This window comes from Erpetoichthys calabaricus, chromosome 11 (assembly GCF_900747795.2).
Source record: "Erpetoichthys calabaricus chromosome 11, fErpCal1.3, whole genome shotgun sequence".
In the NCBI taxonomy this organism is placed as follows: Eukaryota; Metazoa; Chordata; class Cladistia; order Polypteriformes; family Polypteridae; genus Erpetoichthys; species Erpetoichthys calabaricus.
In genome coordinates, this window is record NC_041404.2 from 128,274,273 (window position 1) to 128,296,485 (window position 22,213).

Below are 22,213 nucleotides of genomic sequence, written 5' to 3' on the forward strand. Positions count from 1 at the left end.
CTAGGTGTGCGAACAGCCCCCCTGCTCAATCTCCCTACGTCAGGATCAGAGAAAGTCAGCGCAAGAGAGACAGAAAAGTAAGCCGGGTAGCTTCTCAGCCATCTGCCAATAGCGTCCCTTGTATGAAATCAACTGGGCAAACCAACTGAGGAAGCATGTACCAGAAATTAAAAGACCCATTGTCCGCAGAAATCCTCGAACCAGCAAAAAATCCGCAATATACATTTAAATATGCTTACATATAAAATCCGCGATGGAATGAAGCCGCGAAAGGCGAAGCGTGATATAGCGAGGGATTACTGTATATATATTTATCTGTCTGCTTATTTAAAAAGCTAAATTTACCCCAGGAGTCAAAAACGTTCTGTCTAGCCCTTGTACAAAAACCTAGACAAAAGCTGGGGTATGACCTTGGTAACCCCATGTACTTTTGGAACTGTGAGAGGAAAATAGCACGACTTTACAGACAGGAGTCCAATGCAGAACTCTTAGTTTTTTACTCTGTAAAAAAAAAAATTATTAACTGCTGATTATGTAGATCATTTTGCCTGTGCTGAAATTCCAAACAGAGAAACCTGTCCTGACCTCATTAAAAAGATTGAGCATATTGGGACTGGCAAGATTACAAATATTGTTTTTGCAGAAGTTCTGAAATAAAAGTGAAACTAATGAAATAGCAACAATTCAAAGAAAAAAAAATCTTAAAAGTGTGTATCCGGAAAACCAAACACGGGGGTTGGCGAGCAAAGCGAGCAGGGGGCGAAGCCCCCTAGTTAGGCAAAAAAAAAAAATCGTAGTGAATGTGAATTTTTAAGTGAGCAATCATTTAAGTTCCTACACCACTGTGAAAGTAGATTTTTGACTGTGACTGTAACAAAAACAAATTATCACACAATAGGCAACATATGACATTTAAAAGTACATTAAAGAGATCTTTTAACAAACCTTATACCAAATATTGATGATTTGTTTCATACAATGGCACCACAATCATGAAACAGTTTTCATTATTAAATCTTTTTGCATAAATATGGTATATACCATGTACGCATATATTCATAAATATTTTCTTGATTAACTATTTTTCATAACTGACACATACCCAAATATTTTGTAATTTCCTTTTCTCTGCAGATCAAAATTTTTTTGTATAGGCTTCCACAGTCAAAAAAAGTTTTAAGAAACACTGGTCTATGGAACAAAGCCCGTAGTGCAGGGCAAAGTAAAACTAAAGATTTTACTTGAGCGAGAAGCAGATTAACTATGAAAATACAGGTGCAAAATCACTTTGCAACTGATGCAGCAGCTACTAAATGTAAGAAATGTTACAGAATCATAAAGTACACTTATCCAGTTGTTACACATTATTCACTAACTATAAAAAACTGAGTACTACATTACAACACAGCACGGCTACAAGTAATATTAGGAAAAAAAGACAAATATTAAACAGTTATAATTTTCATGTGTAATCGCTATCAAAACAAACCACTTTTAATCCTAAATAACAGGAATACCTTGTCATCTGAACTCAAAAATTTTGAAAGGTAAAGTTAAGATATTTAAGAAAAAAATACCTTAATTTTCATTTTAGGTGCTGTGATAACTTTCTTTTTGGTCCTGTAAAAAGAAATTCTGTTTAGAACAAACAGAAATTAAAATTTCTGAAGAAACAAGTTAGTTGAAAATAAAAAACAATGTAAACAGGATAACAATAAAAGTGTGCTATAATATTGAAGATTTTGCAGTAAACCCTGGCTAGTTAAAGCTTAACTGAGCTACACTCTTGGTAGTTTAACCATGCTACCGTACTCTGAGTGGCACAATAATGAAACTATGGAGTCACTGATGTAAAAAATGTCCTGCAAAAAAGTACCTGTGCCTTCGCCTCACAGAAAACATGAAAACTACTTGTCCAAAAATTAGGCAATGCAGTATGCAGAAACATTGGTAATTAACTACAAAAGTGCAGATTCAAACCCTACATTAGTTTAATAGTGCAAGAACTTATCAGGTCAGAAATGAAAATGCAAAATAAAATTTCCTACCAATTCTGTATAAGTTGAATACTGAATAATCAGGGTAGCAACTGTTCATCTAGTTCCATTAAAAAATATTTTCCCTATGTATATCAAAACACAGGATACACCGACGTTCTTAGTGGGAAGGGAGTTATCAAAAAATATTTCTTCTTATAAGCTGCAATCTTAAATGGTCAGGAAGAACCTGGGAATTCCCCAGAAATATCTGCAGACTGGAGCTAAGCACAGGATGGAGTAGTCTGTCTAAATGTGCATGTTGTCACTAAAACCCTCATTTAACAAGTAACATGGATATTAAATTGGACAAACTGTTAATACAGTACTAAGAACATAGCTTTAAATTGTCCAATGTTGCATTCCTTTCAAATTAAATATCATTAAAAAACATAGAATGTGAATACTTACTGTGCAGAGGTAAAATGGCTGTGTGCTCTCCTGCTCTCTTTAAACAACATCCTATATTGGGATTAAATTTATGGACAAAAAACAAACCTTTATTTTTGTCGACATATTCCATGATAATTTATATTGTTTAACATAGTATTACAAAACACAAACCATTTAGTTACAACATTAAAAAAATGAATAAAAGTAAGTAACAAAATTTTTCCTAGGTTTATGTAAACCTATGATACTCTTCTCTATATCTAAATCTTCCTGCAAAAATGTAAGATAACCATTCTGTTCAGTCTTTAACTCTATCCTTTTCTTATTTTAATGTCTGGGAGCAGTACAGCATCTTTTGACTTCCTTCATACTTTCCATTGCAGTCCTCTGTATTTTATAATTTAAACGGATTACATTATCGATGTTGCTTAAGAAATTAGACCCATCGCCATTTGCACTGCTCATAAGAGAATTACATTTGCTGTATCTATATCTAGACATTTATTATCTAGATAGACTGACAGACAGGCACACACATGTTTAGAAATGAAAAAGGTTATAACCTTTCAGCATCAAATCAAGGGTATTAACAGTATAAATGTCTAGATAGATAATTAAAAACAGACATACACAGTCATATGAAAAAGTTTGGGAACCCCTCTCAGCCTGCACAATAATTTACTCTACTTTCAACAAAAAAAAATAACAGTGGTATGTCTTTCATTTTCTAGGAACATCTGATATTGGGGTGTTTTCCGAACAAAGATTTTTAGTGTAGCAGTATTTAGTTGTATGAAATTAATTCAAATGTGAAAAACTGGCTGTGTAAAAATGTGGGTACCCTTGTAATTTTGCTGATCTGAATGCATGTAACTGCTCAATACTGATTACTTGCAACACCAAATTGGTTGGATTAGCTTGCTAAGCCTTGAACTTCATAGACAGGTGTGTCCAATCATGATAAAAGGTATTTAAGGTGGTCAATTGTAAGTTGTGCTTCCCTTTGACTCTCCTCTGAAGAGTGACAGCATGGGATCCTCAAAGCAACTCTCAAAAGATCTGAAAACAAAGGTTGTTCAGTCTCATGGTTTAGGGGAAGGCTACAAAAAGCTATCTCAGAGGTTTAAACTGTCAGTTTCAACTGTAAGGAATGGAATCAGGAAATGGAAGGCCAGAGGCACAGTTGCTGTTAAACCCAGGTCTGGCAGGCCAAGAAAAATACAGGAGCGGCATATGGGCAGGATTGTGAGAATGGTTACAGACAACCCACAGATCACCTCCAAAGACCTGCAAGAACATCTTGCTACAGATGGTGTATCTGTACATTGTTCTACAATTCAGCACAATTTGCACAAAGAACATCTGTATGGCAGGGTGATGAGAAAGAAGCCCTTTCTACACTCATGCCACAAACAGAGTCACTTGTTGTATGCAAATGCTCATTTAGACAAGCCAGATTCATTTTGGAACAAAGTGCTTGGTCATAACAAAAAGTGCTTTGCATGGCGGAAGGAGGACACCGCATTCCAAGAAAAACACCTGCTACCTACTGTCAATTTTGGTCGAGGGCTGTGTGGCTAGTTCAGGGACGGGGGGCCCTTGTTAAAGTCGAGGGTCGGATGAATTCAACCCAATATCAACAAACTCTTCAGGATAATGTTCAACCATTAGTCACAAAGTTGAAGTTACGCAAGGGCTGGAGATTCCAACAAGATAATGGCCCAAAACACAGTTTGAAATTAACAAAGGCATTCATGCAGAGGGAGAAGTACAAAGTTCTGGAATGGCCGTCACAGTCCCCTGACTTGAATATCATCGACAATCTATGGGATGATTTGAAGCAGCCTGTCCATGCTCGGCAGCCATCAAATTTAACTGAATTGGAGAGATTTTGTATGCAAGAATGGTCAAAAATACCTCCATCCAGAATCCAGACACTCAAAAGCTATAGGAGGCGTCTAGAGGCTGTTATATTTGCAAAAGGAGGTTCGACTAAGTATTGATGTAACATCTCTGTTGGGGTGCCCAAATTTATGCACCTGTCTAATTTTGTTATGATGCATATTGCATATTTTCTGTTAATCCAATAAACGTAATGTCACTGCTGAAATACTACTGTTTCCATAAGGCATGTCATATATTAAAAGGAAGTTGCTACTTTGAAAGCTCAGCCAGTGATAAACAAAAATCCAAAGAATTATGAGGGGTTCCCGAACTTTTTCATATGTATCTAATAAGATTGCCACTAATTTCATTTTAAAGTTCTTTTATATATTTTTGTACTGAAACATAACAGCAGATTCTTTTTTACCTTGCTTGCATCCAACCTTTAGGCCACAACATCTTGACTTCTGCCTCAAGGAATGCCTTTAAATACTCTTCTGCAGATTGGGATTTGTTTTTCTCAAGTTCATAGCTGCCCATCTTAATTCTAACAACATTGCATAGAAATTCCCTAAAATATAAACATAAGAATACACATCTTAAATACCACAGAGGAAATATTTAAATAACTCGAACTACAGTATGAATAGCTAAGCGCACTTTCACTTTTCATGCTACAGACTAAACCCAAATAGTAAACAATACAAGTCTGAGAACAAGAACAAACAACTGATCATACATCTTGTATACTTATATAACTGGTACCACATACTGCAATACATAATTTTCTACTTGAGGAAAAAAAAATACAATTTACAGTTTGATTTTAATAATTAAATTTATAAATAGAAATGGTTCCAAAATATAAACTTTAAAACTAGGGCAATAAAAAGACCCTGCATATGGCAAGAATTTTTACCTTTAAATATTTATGAAGTATAAAACATATGTGATGTTAAACCAAATGCACACATACCCAAAACATGCAAGTAAATGTATCTTGAATTTCTAAATTGGCTTGTTGGAGTATAGTTGTATGTTGTGTGTACTGCGATTTCCTAGCATCCCACCCATATTTGATAACTGTATCATGATCTGTGCTGCTGCGGTGGGTTGGCACCCTGCCCAGGATTGGTTCCCTGCCTTGTGCCCTGTGTTGGCTGGGATTGGCACCAGCAGACCCCCCGTGACCCTGTGTTCGGATTCAGCGGGTTGGAAAATGGATGGATGGATGGATCTGTGCTGCCAGGATCAATTCCTGATCCCTACAACTCAGTAATGGAAACTGGGTCCACACTGTGGATTGAAGGATATACATTACAGTGCTCAGATTACTATTATTGAGGATTATTTTACATCTTACTGCAACCCAGCCACAGGGGATGCACAAACCAGCGTGTTTCTTCGTGCCGGTCCCAAGCCTGGATAAATGGGGAGGGTTACGTCAGGGAGGGCATCCGGTGTAAAAAACTTTGCCAAATCAATATGCGGACAACAGTATAAATTTCCATACTGGATTGGTCGAGCCCCGGGTTAACAACGACGACCACCAGTACTGTTAGCCAACATGGTGCTGGCAGAAATTGGGCTACTGTTGGCCGAAGAAGAAGAAGAAAAAGGAGAAGAAGAGGGGGGAGATGTGTCCGGAGGCAGGAGGAGACGAGGAAGATAAAGAGATTGGAACTGAGGGTAGGAACTTTGAATGTTAGTAGTATGACTGGTAAGGGGAGAGAGTTAGCCGATATGATGGAGAGAAGGAAGGTTGATATATTGTGCGTGCAAGAGACTAAATGGAAGGGGAGTAAGGCCAGGTGGATCGGAGGTGGATTCAAATTATTCTATCATGGTGTGAAAGGGAGGAGAAATGGGGTAGGAGTTATTCTGAAGGAACAGTATGTCAAGAGTGTTTTGGAAGTGAAAAGAGTGTCAGACAGAGTAATGATTATGAAGCTGGAAATTGGAGGTGTGATGATGAATGTTGTTAGTGCATATACACCGCAAGTTGGGTGTGCAATGGATGAGAAAGAAGATTTTTGGAGTGAGTTGAATGAAGTGATGAACAGTGTACCCAAGGGACAGAAAGTGGTGATTGGAGCGGATTTCAATGGGCATGTTGGTGAAGGGAACGATGGAGACGAGGAGGTGATGGGTAGGTATGGTGTCAAGGAGAGGAATGAAGTAGGTCAAAGGATAGTGGATTTTGCCAAAAGGATGGACATGGCTGTGGTGAATATGTATTTTAAGAAGAGGGAGGAACTTTGGGTGACGTACACGAGTGAAGGAAAATGCACACAGATAGATTACATTCTATGCAGAACAGTTGATCTGAAGAAGACTGAAGACTGCGAAGTAGTGGCAGGGGAAAGTGTAGTTAAGCAGCATAGGATGGTGGTCTGTAGGATGACGTTGGGAGATCAAGAAGAGGAAGAGAGTGAGGGCAGAGCCAAGGATCAAATGGTGGAAGTTGAAAAAGGAAGACTGCAAGGTTGAGTTTAGGGAGAAGGTGAGACAGGCACTGGGTGGCTGTGAAGAGTTACCAGACAGTTGGAAAACTACAGCAGATGTAGTAAGATGTAGTAAGGGTGACAGTAAGAACGGCGCATGGCGTGACATCTGGACAGAGGAAGGAGGAAAAGGAAACCTGGTGATGGAATGAGGACATACAGGAGAGTATACAGAGGAAGAGGATGGCAAAGAAGAAGTGGGATAGTCAGAGAGATGCAGAAAGTAGACAAGAGTACAAGGAGATAAGGTGCAAGGTGAAGAGAGAGGTGGCGAAGGCTAAAGAAAAAGTGTATGATGAGTTGTATGAGAAGTTGGACACTAAAGAGGGAGAAAAGGACCTGTACTGATTGGCCAGACAGAGGGACCGGGCTGGGAAAGATGTGCAGCAGGTTAGGGTAATAAAGGATAAAGACGGAAACGTACTCACAAGCGAGGAGAGTGTGTTGAGCAGATGGAAACAGTACTTTGAAAGGCTTATGAATGAAGAGGACGAGAGAGAGAGAGAAGAGGTTGGATGATGTGGAGATAGTGAATCAGGAAGTGCAACGGATAGCTATGGAGAGGATAAAGAATGGAAAAGCCGTTGGTCCAGACGACATACCTCTGGAAGCATGGAGGTGTTTAGGAGAGATGGCAGTGGAGTTTTTAACCAGATTGTTTAATGGAATCTTGGAAAGTGAGAGGATGCCTGAGGAGTGGAGAAGAAATGTACTGGTGCCGATATTTAAGAGTAAGGGGGATGTGCAGGACTGTAGTAACTACAGGGGTATAAAATTAATGAGCCACAGCATAAAGTTATGGGAAAGAGTAGTGGAAGCTAGGTTAAGAAGTGAGGTGATGGTTAGTGAGCAGCAGTATGGTTTCATGCCAAGAAAGAGCACCACAGATGCGATGTTTGCTTTGAGGGTGTTGATGGAGAACTATAGAGAAGGCCAGAAGGAGCTGCACTGCGTCTTTGTGGACCTGGAGAAAGCATATGACAGGGTGCCTCCATAGGAGCTGTGGTATTGTATGAGGAAGTTGGGAGTGGGAGAGAAGTATGTACAGGATATGTACGAGGGAAGTGTGACTGTGGTGAGGTCTGCAGTAGGAGCGATGGGTGCATTTAAGGTGGAGGTGGGATTACATCAGGGATCGGCTCTGAGCTGTTTCTTATTTGCAATGGTGATGGACAGGTTGACAGACAAGATTAGACAGGAATCCCCGTGGACTATGATGTTTGCTGATGACATTATGATCTGTAGCGATAGTAGTGAGCAGGTTGAGGAGACCCTGGAGAGGTGAAGATATGCTCTAGAGAGGAGAGGCATGAAGGTCAGTAGGAACAAGTCAGAATACATGTGTGTAAATGAGAGGGAGGTCAGTGGAATGATGAGGATGCAGGGAATAGAGTTGGCGAAGGTGAATGAGTTTAAATACTTGGGATCAACAGTACAGAGTAATGGGGATAGTGGAAGAGAGGTGAAAAAGAGTGCAGGCAGGGTGGAATGGGTGGAGAAGAGTATCAGGAGTGATTTATGACAGACGGATATCAACAAGAGTGAAAGGGAAGGTCTACAGGATGGTAGTGAGACCGGCTTTGTTATATGGGTTGAAGATAGTGGCACTGACCAGAAAGCAGGAAACAGAGCTGGAGGTGGTAGAGTTAAAGATTTGCACTGGGGGTGACGAGGATGGACAGGATTAGAAATGAGTACATTAGAGGGTCAGCTCAAGTTGGACGGTTGGGAGACAAAGTCAGAGAGGTGCGATTGCCTTGGTTTGGACATGTGCAGAGGAGAGATGCTGAGCGTATTGGGAGAAGGGTGCTAAGGATAGAGCTGCCAGGAAAGAAAAAGAGGAAGGCCCAAGAGAAGGTTTATGGATGTGGTGAGAGAGGACATGCAGGTGATGGGTGTAACAGAACAAGATGCAGAGGACAGAAAGATATGGATGAAGATGATCCGCTGTGGCGACCCCTAACGGGAGCAGCTGAAAGAAGAAGAAGATTTTACATCTTACTGCACCAAATGGTTACCCATTATGTAAACAAAATAAGCCGATCAATAATATATCATGTCACTAATTACTATGTAAAAAGACAACAATGGTAACTTACCACAATTTTGCCTGGCACACTGACACATTATGCAGAGAAGAGTTCTGTAGAATTTAGCCTCTGTCTCTAAAATAGGAGAAACTGCCAAATTATAACAGTTTCTAAATCTACCAGTCATACCTGATCTCTTCATTCCATAGAAACTTTTTACGAGGTCCCATAACACGCTTTCCACTCTTTTCTTCATCTTCATCCTCATCAGAACACAGTCGATCCTTTTGTTCTTTCTCTTTACCTTCTTCCAGCATTCTATTAAATACATAATTTAGCCTAAATGTATAAAACTTGTACTAGATTTAAAATAAATATGCTTGGATGCTCTAAATTAATATCTATGTCATATTTTCACACTAGATAGATAGAGGCAACAGGGACTATTAAGGAGGTACTCATCGATTTAAACACTTCAGAATTGCAAAAAAGTCATTTGGATGACACAAGTATCAATAACAAAGTAAGCCTAACACATATCACAGATAAATTAATGGAATTATTAAGGAAAGGGTTGAACACATGTCAAGAACAGGTGTACCAGTGAATAATCAATGTATGTTTAGAACAAAGTGATTATGTTCCAGTGATATGCTAAAATTTTATGAAGAATCAACAAATGAATGTAATCAGAATGCTATATATGGTTTTTTTTTTCAGAAGACTCCACACAAGAGGTTTATGATCAAACTAAATGTAAAATGGAACTGAAAGGTACAACAGATAGATGGGTACCACTTCATCAGACAGTATTCAAACCAAAAGGCTAAGTACAATGTGGTTTTTTTTTGCAAGAGGTAAATAAAGATTGATAAGATATGTTGGGCTAAATTACCTATTCTTCCAGCAATGTTTTTTTTTCCCAAAAGCAAAATTAAAATCTTCTTTAGATTCCACGACATACCCCATGTGCAAATATTATATGGATATATTAAAATTGAGCCCTTTACTTTTTCAGCCGCATTGTGTGACAATGACTTAAAATTACAGCCTCAAGGCTTAATCAAATATAGACTCATGGAGGGGATACAGCCCAGCCTAGCCCAGCCCAGCAGCAGGACTGATTCATGTACAGTCAGACTCACAATGGATCAGTTTGAACCATAAATCATCCTAACACCCATATATTCTGGGATGAGGGAGGACTATCAAAGTACCTGCAGGAAAATATGCCGTCTCGGGGAGAAAGCACAACTCAATATACCAATGAAAGGTCACAGGATTTGAAGACAGGATGTTGAATAATTGACTGCTGTGTCAGGATGCAATCTGTTGTGACAATAAATTCTCAGTATTTTTAATATACTGTGAAATATTAGATATGTGTTCAGCTAAATTATGGAATTCTTTGTTTTCTGTAACATAATAAGAGTGGTTATCTGGAATATTTTAAGACAGGTCTTAAATATCAAACAGTCTTTTTAAGGCCTGCTGTTTCAATCTCAGTGAAATTGTTGCAAGTGCACTGCCTGCGGATAGTAATGCTCCTTAAATTGTACCAAATTCCTTGTCACTGCTTAGGGATACCAGTATAATGACATTGTGGACATTGTGTCTGTCAAGAAGAGAGATGGATGGCTCTTCAACAGGCAGCAGCATGCTCTTAACCTCTCTTACTTTATGAGGCATATTGTAATTACCAGATTTACCTATGCTTTTCTATTATTTCAGTGGCTGTTTATCTTGTTTTCTTATGCAAATGATGATGCAGTATGCATGAATGAACATTTACACAGCAAATAAAGAATTGTGGGATTAAAAAAAAATTATGATTATTATTTATTCCATAATGTTCCTTGCTTTTTGACTACAGTATTTTATCATAAATGCAAGCCTTTTTAAAACTTTCCATATATTAATGACTAACACAAATGTGAAGGCTTTGTTGTTGTACCAAAACAGTGTAGTGAAGTAATTAAGACTAGCCGACGCTCGCCGCAGCATACGGTGGTGTAAGAATAAGAACGGAAAACGGTGAGAAAGGAATTCAAAAATCAAGAAGAAATAAATACTTCTTGAAAGACACAGTGTGCATGTAGAATTTCCAGCCAAGTAGGATTATATGTGAAAGTAATAAATAAATCAGGCCTTCTGAATTTACGTACTATGGCCATGGCATCCTGATAGTTTTGTTGCATGTATCTTGGACTTCCTGGAAATGTGGATGGTAATATGATCATTTTGCCTACACAGACGTTGTTATTTTCAGCGTTTGCTTGCAGTGCGTCTGATAGTTCCACGCACATATCTTGTTGATGTAATCTGAGACAGTTGAGACGCGCGCCCTCTGTTTTAACATACGCATCTACAACGTACTGTTGGAATAGTTTGCCGCTGGAGTGCAAAATACTAAATGTATTCCTCATTGCTAATCTGTACACGTAAAATTGGCATTGAGTAAGCCTTATTTGCTTGCCGGTTCTTTTATCAGGTACATGTTGCAAATCTTTGTGCCAGCCAATGTCTCCGTAAGGGAATAAAAGTAGGTAAACCATAGGATCGCAATTCACATTGAGCGTGGAAATCTGTTTACAGGAGTGGTCTATGGGATATATGCAAATGTCCCTTTCGGCAGGCGTTTTGCCATCTGATGGCAATCACTGCAACATCGGTGTGACATGTTGGGGCACTGTATCGTCGTAAATCCTGCCTAGGGTTTTCCTTGAAAGCCATTCGTACAGATGCTGCTGGATTTTACTGAGCGATTTCATGCATGTGTTGGTATGATTTAGTGAACGGGTTGATGGTTCTGAGCATGGAATCTAGCAGGAGAAGTACATTTTCGCTGCATGCAGAGTTTGCTTTATTTTGTAAGCGTACTTCAGTACCTCGCGCTGTGTCAAAAACATACAACTGTCCATATCCTGGAGAAGTAGAAGTGTTAGCGTATAGTGGAGAGATTTGGTGATAAATTTGCCCGTGTATTTTAAAACAGTATGGTCCGTGGCCAGGAGGTTGAGTTATCTGTGCACCCATGGAAACAAATGCTAGAGAAGAGTTGTATTACTTAAATGTGTTCACGATAATTTTTAGTTTCTGATGTTTGCTGTGTAAGAAGCTGTTGTAAAGACACAGGTGGCTCCCGCAAGGGTGGTAAAGCTACTTTACTGTTGTGGCAGCACTTCAAGTACTTGTTGGATGTATTATGCTCAGCAGGCCATTATAGTGGTTTTGAAGTGAAAGCAGGACGAACCAGAAGAGAAATATATATAAGAGATGTGTTGAATTAACCAACAGAAAAACAGCAAAAGACAACACTGTTGTACCATTGCAAATTTTCTAACACTTATCAAGGGTGTTTAGAGACAGCCTTCTTACAGCAGACCCATTTAAAATATTAATAATATATACAGTAATATCTCAGTTAACAAACCCTTTGAGAGTGAAGCTACTTAATAAAGTTGACATAAAATGTGCTATGGCCCAATTCAAGCACCCATTAGACTGAGAGCTTTGGTAGTCAGTTTGTAGCTTCTTTAATCAAATTAGTTGTTTCCTGTAGTTGATACTGCTTGTGCTATAGAACGCAAAGTTTTTATACTGTACATGAGTGCTTATTTCATGCATAACTTAGATAAATAATTCTGATAATTAAATAAAATTTGGCCAGTATGTTACAAAAGTGTAAAGCAATATCTTTAGAACAAATATCCAGATTATAAAGTGTAGAAGCTGCAGAAAAGAAGTGCAGAATCACTGGGGTTAGCACCTGGTCATAAGATGAGTCTGTGGAGAGTATGGAAAAGGGGATACAGAAAGCACTTACCTGCTGCTAAAGTACATTGGTCTGGCTACCAGTGAGTCTTTGGAATGCAGACTTGGATTGTCTCACAAAGTTGGGGAAATTGAGGCAGATGGTGCTGCCTCTAAGCCCAAGGGAGATGTGAGGTGGAACTGATGGCATTAACGTCTAGGCAGATGAGAGCTCATGGAAGTGCATGCAAGGAGCCATGGGAGATGAGAGCAGCATTGTAGGCCAGTCAAGTAAGACAGCAGGAGACAGTATGAATCCTGTAGCACCAGCTCAAAAACTAAAGTGGTCATTATATTACATATCCATATTCATACTATGTTAGGTCTACCTTTGATTACAAAGGTTTTTATATTGAAGTAAAACCACAGAACATATCTTCTTTATTGACTGAGGTACTAATGAATGCCTGTAACTGGAATAAGAAACGACTTATAGCACATTCTTTTTATTTACCTTCAATATATGCAGTTACTAATGGCTGGAGATTTTAATTGTGTATAAAATTCTGCTTTAGAGCCCTTATCTTCAGCTGTAATGTCTAAATTGCCCCAAGAGGTTCACATTTCCTACAGAATCATACACTGTTGGAACCTTTGGGATTTCTCCAACATTCATGTCATTATTCTTTGTTTTTATTATCACATCATAGTTACTCAGTACAAAGTTGCTTTTTTATTGATAATAATCTGCTTCTTTCTGTATAAAAGCTTCTACCTTTGACAAAACTAAAGTATTCTAAGAAATTACATGTCCGGACTCTCTGGGGAAAAAGGAAGCATATCTGAAGGGACAAATAATCTTACATTTTCTACAAAAATAAAAAGTTTTAAACTAGAATGTCAATAAAAAAAAAACATGAATCAGAACAGATAGAGAGAAGGAAAATAATGGAGCAAATGATATTTGATAAATGCATAGAATTACTATCAGATCTTTAACATAGGTTCATCATAATACCATCAGTAACACAAATTACAAATATCAATATTGCCAGAAGTAATCAATGTTAATCAGCACATACTTGGCAAACTTGGCCTGAGTATGAGCTTGACATTCATCTTGGTATCTGGAAATCTGAACAGGCATTGCTCTTCCAATGGCTTCTTTAAGTTTCTGCATTGGATCTTTAAGACGCCCATCCTAAGAACCAAGAGAAACACAAGTTAATTTTGTTTAGAAATCTATACAGAAGTCTATGTAAGCAAGTTTGTTCTAATCAGATGCCATGAAGTTTAAGTTTGTCAGAACCTATCTATATATCTATTGATCGATCAATCGAAAGATAGATATACCCAAATAAGGCATGTATATAGATTCGATTGTAACTTGCATATGCTTTTATATTATGCTTAAACTGCTACTCCTATTTAATTTGTAAATTATATAGGAATATACAAACAGACACATAAATCCTTGTGACCAATTTCTTCATTCAAGATTAAATTGCTTACTCCATTATTATCCAGATCCTGGTCACCTGTTGGTCTCTATATACGGAAATAAATGCACACAGAAAATTAGGAACAAGCAATTTCAGGACTGTGAAGATTTATACTGATACAAATTAACAGTACTGTGTTTGAACATCTCCTGTTTATCTATGCCCTTTGAGATTGATTTATCTATTCTGGTAGCAAGCAATGATGTGTGGAGGGTAGGAAAAAAACAGGGATGGGTTACTAGCACATACCAAAGAGGAGATACAAACATAGTCTGGCCTATCTTAGATTAACCAGATAATTAGACATATAAAACTCCTTGTAAAAAGCAAAATATGTAAAATCCACAAAGAAAAGCACTCTCTGTCTTCCTAGTCCATTAGTAGCAATCCTTTAGTTATCGATAATTCAAGTAACAGATTACTACAGAAATACCCCAATTTTGAATATTGAAATTGCTAACCAGTTCCCACTGCCATAAGTAAATGCCTTATACTTTAACATCGGAGTATTATAGTCACTTTATGGCATATTACAGCAACAGGATACATAATATCCATTTTTTTATGAAGGAACCTTTTTCCCACAAAGGCACAATAGTGTACAATAGAGCAACCCCAGTTTATAAATAAAAATACAGAAGTACGAAAAATGCACTGCCACAGCCCCTGCTCGGTTCAAGTATTGTAAAAAAAAAAAAAAAAAAAAAAAAAAATGAAGAAAGTGGTGAAAGCACAGAATACTATTGACACTCTGCCTTTTTATTTGCTCAGAACATTTACCTTTTACAGTTTCTATCCATAAGTCATAAAATTATTAAAAAATCAAATAAGGTACTTTATTACTGTCTATGTTCTGAAGAGACATGCAAGTAATTTCACCATACCGTGCACATGAGAATATATTTGAACTTGAATTACACAGACGCTGTGCAAAGTTAGGATTTAGATTTTCCTTCAAAATAGAAATAGTAGTCAACATACACTGTTCCCCGAATTAAAAGAAAAATACCCCTGAAACCAGAAAAATATGCCAACTTAAAGCATAGTTTAGGAATATTTTTCCCTTTGTATTATTTGATCAAGTACTTCATATTAGAAGAACCACAAGCCAAAAATGTTGAATGTACATTGGTAGTAGGGTGCCATTCACAAACTGCTGGCCCACTTTTCTCTTTATAGCTATTTATGTTTCTTAAAGTAAAAGCCTTTCAATCATTCTTGAATATTCAGTATAGTATAGGTTGAACAATTCTTTCCTGTTGTGACCTATTATGACCTGGAATAATGATAGTTAATTTATCTCCATCCATTTATCGGTTTTCTAACCTTCTTTTCCAACTTGGAAGCATTAGGCAGATGGTGGAAACCAATCTTCGGCAGAGCACCAGCAACATGAAGAACATATTCATACCACCACACACATTTACATAAGACCAATTTGGAGATGTCAAATAACATAACTTGCATGTCTTTAGAATAGTGAAATAAAAGGAAAACGAAAATCTAGACTTGGAGAGAACCTTCAAAATTCCACAAAGAAAATGTCTAAGCCCCAGGTTTAGAATTTATGACTCTGGAGTTGTGAGACAGCAGCACTAACTACAGGTACTACCATGCTATTTATTATTTATTTTTTTCAAAATGCATGGCTCTCAATAGAGAAACAATAGCTAGCTCATTCATCAATTTTCCTTAATCACACATCTACAGTGGGGTAAGGTCATCATGCAGTTGAAGCCTATGCCAAGACAGGAACTACAAATGGACAAGCCAACAATCCATCACAGGGTGAACTCATTTGACCCGAATGTGAGGGGTCAAGTTTTATTGGATTTCAGCATGTGATATTATTTAACTATAAGAAATCTGTTCATTTGGGTACATTATTTCATTTTATTAATAAGGATAATAGGCACAAGATTTGATTATCAGTACTGTAGTCAACTTATCTCATGGATTTTGAAAAATGTTAACTAGTTGCTGCAGTGTTGGGTCCAGCATGCAAGGTTTATCCAGATATCTTAAAATTAGGTAGAGACTACCAAGTACGATTCAACTGACATAGTACCAACAATAGAAGATACTAGTAAGCCTCAACACTGAACAATGGGGACCGTTTCTGTAGATAAGTTTACTATAATGGTACAAAAGCTCTATAGCGGCAAAGCTGTAAAGGATGAAAGCAAACTGACCATTGAAGAACAAAAGATGTTTGCGCATTTTAGTTGGTCATTTTAATTCATGTATGATGGAGTGTGACAAAGGATTCTTAAAAAAAAATTATATAATTAACTGATTAGTCAACATCATCAAGTGCCTGATTATGTTATGAATAAATAAAACAGCCAATTAAATTAAATTATTCAGGTGTTTTATCAACCACAATAATAAACATTCACTTTTATGCACAGATTATTCAGTTCAGTGTTAGAGGAAAGTGGCGGTTGATTTTAATTTACCCAATTAAATATTGGCTACAATAAAGTCTTTATTTCAACTGCTTTTCAACTGCTTGTAAAATAAGCTTTAACCTGCTTGATATTAACACAAGTCTTTATCAGGCTCAGAATTTTATGTAAAAACGGTCAAGGCCGAGTGTCTCTCAGGATAAGCTATTATGAACAAGACTGAATAATGCTCAGGAAAGTATTGTGCTCCCATATAATGGATAAAATAACATCATGCTGCAGGGAAAAAAAAAAAAAAAAAAAAGAAGAAAAATATCCATCCATCCATTTTCCAACCCGCTGAATCCGAACACAGGGTCACGGGGGTCTGCTGGAGCCAATCCCAGCCAACACAGGGCACAAGGCAGGAACTAATCCTGGGCAGGGTGCCAACCCACCATAGGACACACACAAACACACCAAGCACACACTAAGGCCAATTTAGAATCGCCAATCCACCTAACCTGCATGTCTTTGGACTGTGTGAGGAAACCGGAGCGCCCGGAGGAAACCCACGCAGACACGGGGAGAACATGCAAACTCCACGCAGGGAGGACCCGGGAAGCGAACCTGGGTCTCCTAACTGCGAGGCAGCAGCACTACCACTGCGCCACCGTGCCGCCCAAGAAAAATATTTCAATGCATTTTCCACTTTATGGTAACTTATCAATCAATAATCATGAGTGGGGTGAAGCCTTTAACCAAAACACACAACAGCATCTAAACAAAAAGCTGCAAAATCAGTTTAGAATAAGCTGAAACTGAACCTTTAGTTGAATGAATCAATAACAACAATGTGAATTGGTTGTCAGACCAAAGTATTGGACAATATGAACAATGATGCCGTTTTCAGTGCACTGTGCATGCACAATATTATCTAGCAGTACGATGTGTTGTATCTAGCACAGATAGTGAAGTTGATGTATACGGCACTATACAACCGAATCACCATGATATTCCTGATGAATTTAGTTGTATGAAAATTCAATATGTGAAGGTATGTGTGTGGCAAAAGGACAAAATGATTATGACCAAGTGAAAGTACAGGAAACTCATTAGCTCCCTAAGCTCTATTCACAATGTAGCAATTGTCAATGTTTATATGAGGGAAAATGTGGAAGCAAACCTCATGTGCTGTGGAACCCTACAATAATACAAGAGATGCATTGGTGATGCAGATCAGGCACTGGCATTCTACCCTCTCATGCACAAGCAACAGAAACATATTAGAAGAAAAGGGTTCAATGTAACACGCTTCTATTGCCCCACTTGCAACATTCCACTGTGCTTTGGTGACTTGTTTCAAAACATATCATACAAAGGATGTGAGCAAAATCTGCAACAGTACAGCACTGAACTACTGTATTTATGTTGGTACGCTTGGGTATTTACATTTTTCTGTTACACGTAATAATATTTTTTATTGTTGAAAAAAATGTAACGTTTTGATTAACTTTTTCAGGGGTAAAAGAAGGCTACTGGCAAATGACTTACACGCAGCAAAATTTGTAATACTTAGTCAACAGTCAACAGAAAAGTTCTGTTAAGTGACACTATAAAAGAAGATTCATTACATAAAAATACTGGAGAACCCAGCTTTAATATATGATTCTTCAGTATAGTGTAGGAGCCTGCTTTGAAAGCATAACAGTCAAACTGGTACAGAAGTTGGCACTTACATTACCTTCATTTTAAGGAGTGTCCTTTTAAACTTGCTAAGAAGGTTTTATTTTTATTTATTTTTTGAACCGAGAAAATAATCCTGTTTCAAATGACAAACTACAGCTAAATAATATGTTATTGTCCTATACACTTTGTGTGGCTATTGGGGAATCCATTTCCGGACGGGTTTATCCATTCCCGGGAATTCGGGAATCCCGCATTTCATTTCCAGGAATCCCGGGCTCCCGGGAATGACACAGTGCATGGGCATCTCACATGTGAACGGTTTTAGAATGACCGACACTTATTTTTAATAAAACTACTGCAATATGTTGACGCAAATAAAAGACTAACCTTATCTACAAGCAATTCATACTGTCATATAAGTACATGTATCTCTAGTTGCGGTAATAAGAGCGTAGAAAGCACAAAGTGTCCAGCATGCGGTCGTCCAGGCAAGAGCGCACCTTCGTGCAGGCTAGCACGCCAGCCGCTGAGAAAGCACGCTCTGCCTCCACTGAAGTAGGCAGCACAGTCATCAGATATCGATACACTTGTTCTAAACAACGCCCACGCTTGCCGTTGCTCTGAAACACCGCCATTTCAGCTTTTACTGATGCATCCAGTTTCTTGTCATCATTCTGTGATGGCAAGTTTCTTGGCACAGGCAGACTGACAAACTGCAATTTCAAGTTGCTGTTCAAAGCTGTTGTCTGATGAAGTGCAAGCTGCAGCAATGGAGCCACCTTAATTATTTTCAACTATAACTCTGTTATTTCTTGATCGACTTTTACATGCTATATATGCGAGCTTGGCAATTCCCATTTTCCCAGGAATTACAGCAGTTCCATCTCCCGGGAATGAGGGAATGAAAACTGTCCAGGAATCCTGGGTTCACAGTAATCGGGAGCCCGGGAATGGATTCCCTAATGGCTACATAATGGCAGAAAACAAGTCATTAGCCTCAAGAATATCACTAAACAATATGCTGCAAAATAAATGTCTATTATTAAGCCAAACCCTAACAAACAAAACAATAACTTATAGTGACAAGATAATTGATTGCAACAAATAAAAACAGTTGTTTAGGCTTAGGCAACAATCCCATACATATGAATGGCAACAGAGTTTTAAATTGGGGTGTCACAAAAACCTTCATCCACTCTGATTTAAAAGATTTATTTCTACAGTAATCAGAAACAGTCAGTAACTGAGACCAGAAGTTAAGGCTATTGACTATCCAGTTACTCAACCTTCATGATTATTCAGGCAAAATGATTACAAGAGTCAATAGCCTTAACTGAAGTCAATTCTCAAAAACTAATGTAAAAGTGTACACAACACATTAAAATAACCAAATCTGAAAAGTAAATGTCAACTGAAGGAGGTGGTTACTCTGTATTCTATTGCAGATAATCTTTATCGAATATCTTACATTTTAAAAGCACCAGGAGAGATATCATTTATGAATTTTGTGAGTAATTTAATAAATTTGCAGTGTTTCACCTTTTACTTCCATATGAAGTTTATACACAGAAAACTTCATTGGGTTTTAATTATTTGGAATATGTGTACCTGTTCATGTAAATGCAATTTCTTTGCTCTTTTAACCAATGTGTCCTTACTGCAGGGAAGGAAAGAGGCCAGGTGGACATAAACACCAGAACGCGCCTGGTTATTCAGTTCTCTGGACTGAAGCTCAATGCTAAATGTGCAAAAGAAGATAAAATAGTTAAAAACAGTAGGATAACATCATCCAGAAAATGATTCTGTAGCATTTGAATGCAATATTTAAAAGATGTTCAGAAGTCCTTATCCAACTTCAATTAAAGCACTGGCAGCCTGAACAAATCACTTTGGTGTTTTGATTGAATTAAACGTTTTGTGAGTGAATGATTCCATTTAAAACATATGCATATAAAACAGAAAAGCTAGCTTTCTGAAAGGAAATGATTTTTGTTTAAAGACTCAGCTTTGGATTTTGACACTTCTTAAGTAAAAACAAGAATAAAAAATACAGATTTAAGAGTTTTAATGACTACTGTCATTTTAGTTCCTCTAAAAGGACAGAAATAAGCAAAATGGAAAGGTTCAAGCTCCCAGGAACTATGGCAAGGAGCACCTTAAGAATGGTATCAACTCAAGAACATAAAGAAAAAAAACTTCCTAAGAGGAACTGGGAAAATTATGGAAACTGAACTACGGTAATTGCAAGCAATAAAATGTAATCAAAATATATTTTGACACCAAAAAACTAAACATTTGCTGTACTCACTCAAGTAGCATATTGTTCACATCTTGTGTAAAAAATTTCTGCTTGCCCTCTCCCTCTGAGGCTTTGGCTGCCTGATATTTAAAGAAAAATATACTTAGTGTTCACAAACCTTTCCACAGTAGACTTTATTTCTCCATGAAAACAAGTTTTAAAGTTACTGTATAAATAACCAGGAAAAAGAGTTTTTATTGAACTTGTTCTGCAATAGGCAAGTTTGATGGAGCTTAAGTTACGTTCTGGAAATAAAAATTGTAATTAAGGCAATTAATTAGAAGGGTCTACGGAACTTTTTCAAAACAAAACCCTCAAGAAATTATCTATACCTTAATTAGTATAAATGATTTTTATAGTAATTCAAAATCTAAAAAGATAAGAATTATGCACCAATGCACTGTAATAAATCTTTAGAAAAACTAGTTGCATGGACATAAAACTTGTTAGATGTCAAAGAGGACTTCATAAAAATCCAAATTAAATACATTAACGCTCATTTAATTTTTATCCATATAAAACATAGAAATAAAATGGCAGGATTGGGCAATCTGAATCTGTTTATTTCATGGTTGACATACTAGGTTTAAACTGTACCTTCAAAACTTTTTTGTAAGGTAAAAATCTAAAGTTTACATGATCATGCCATGTTGCACATTTCAGTTAGTGTCACATCTACATCAGCTTGACAAGAGCATATAATGCTCTGTAATTTTCTTATGAAATACGGAATTTTACTAAAAAGGGTTCCCATCCACTGAACATATAGATGTCAGGATTCAAAGGCAAAAATAATGTGTTTTAATTGAATAGCTAACAATATGTTTTACATGGGAAACTGTGCATTTACTGAAACTATATGTACTACAATGCTTAATTTGTGGAGAGCATCTACACTTAACTTACAGTATATTAAGTTGTATAATGGTAACTGTGCAATCCTTAGAAAAGGTACTTCATGCATTCAGAGAATGAACAATTCGCACGCCATTTCCACTTCCCTCCCTGGCCCACAGTGGGATCTTAAATAAGCATCTAGATCCTCTAAATGTAAAATATGTCCTGCATATAACTGTACTTAAGTTGCTTACAGTTAATACGCTTTAAAATAGTCTACACTACAGAAGGGGAATATAGAAACATGTTTGTAACATGTCTGCACTTCAATACTAAACTGATCTGAGTACTGTTTACTATGTAATTAAATGCATAATCCACTGCATTTAACACTATTAATTTATACCACATTGTTAAGTGTTGCTTGTGCATCTTGTTTGTAGAATCTTTTGATTATTCATTTCTGTTCTCGTCACACTTAAACATTATCAACACCTGAAACAATATGGACAATGTTGCCGTTTACAGTGCACTGTGCATGCACAATATGTTCTAGCAGTACAATGTGTTGTATCTAGGAAGCTAGAGATAAAGATTAAGAAAAAAAGCTAGTCAGTGAAAGAGAAAGATTAAATGAGTAAGGTTAGAAATTTGCCATTTCTTTTATTATATTTCAGAAATGTGCCATACAACTTATTTTTATTTTACTAATAATAATGAGGGTATTCTAGTTATGAGTACAAGAACTATGTTTACATTTGTAACATATCAGCCATATCTTCAGCTATGCATTAAAAGCATAAATAGGCCAATTACAGTATAATCAATGGCCAATCAATAGCTTCATCTCAAATTTTCACTTAAGAACAGGTTTTTGGCAGAGAAATGAACTTCTAATA

At 37.2% G+C, this 22,213-nt stretch overlaps 1 protein-coding gene across 1 annotated transcript in view; it reads right to left on the reverse strand.

Moving 5' to 3' along the window:
• Positions 1-22,213, reverse strand: part of LOC114660902 (ubinuclein-1-like) — a 70,445-nt gene that overhangs the window by 26,012 nt on the left and 22,220 nt on the right. Inside the window, 7 exon segments of the mRNA XM_028813889.2 lie at positions 1,578-1,620; positions 2,448-2,498; positions 4,741-4,884; positions 9,037-9,165; positions 13,683-13,801; positions 19,787-19,916; positions 20,487-20,557. Of these exon segments, the coding sequence (XP_028669722.2) occupies positions 1,578-1,620; positions 2,448-2,498; positions 4,741-4,884; positions 9,037-9,165; positions 13,683-13,801; positions 19,787-19,916; positions 20,487-20,557 (687 nt within the window).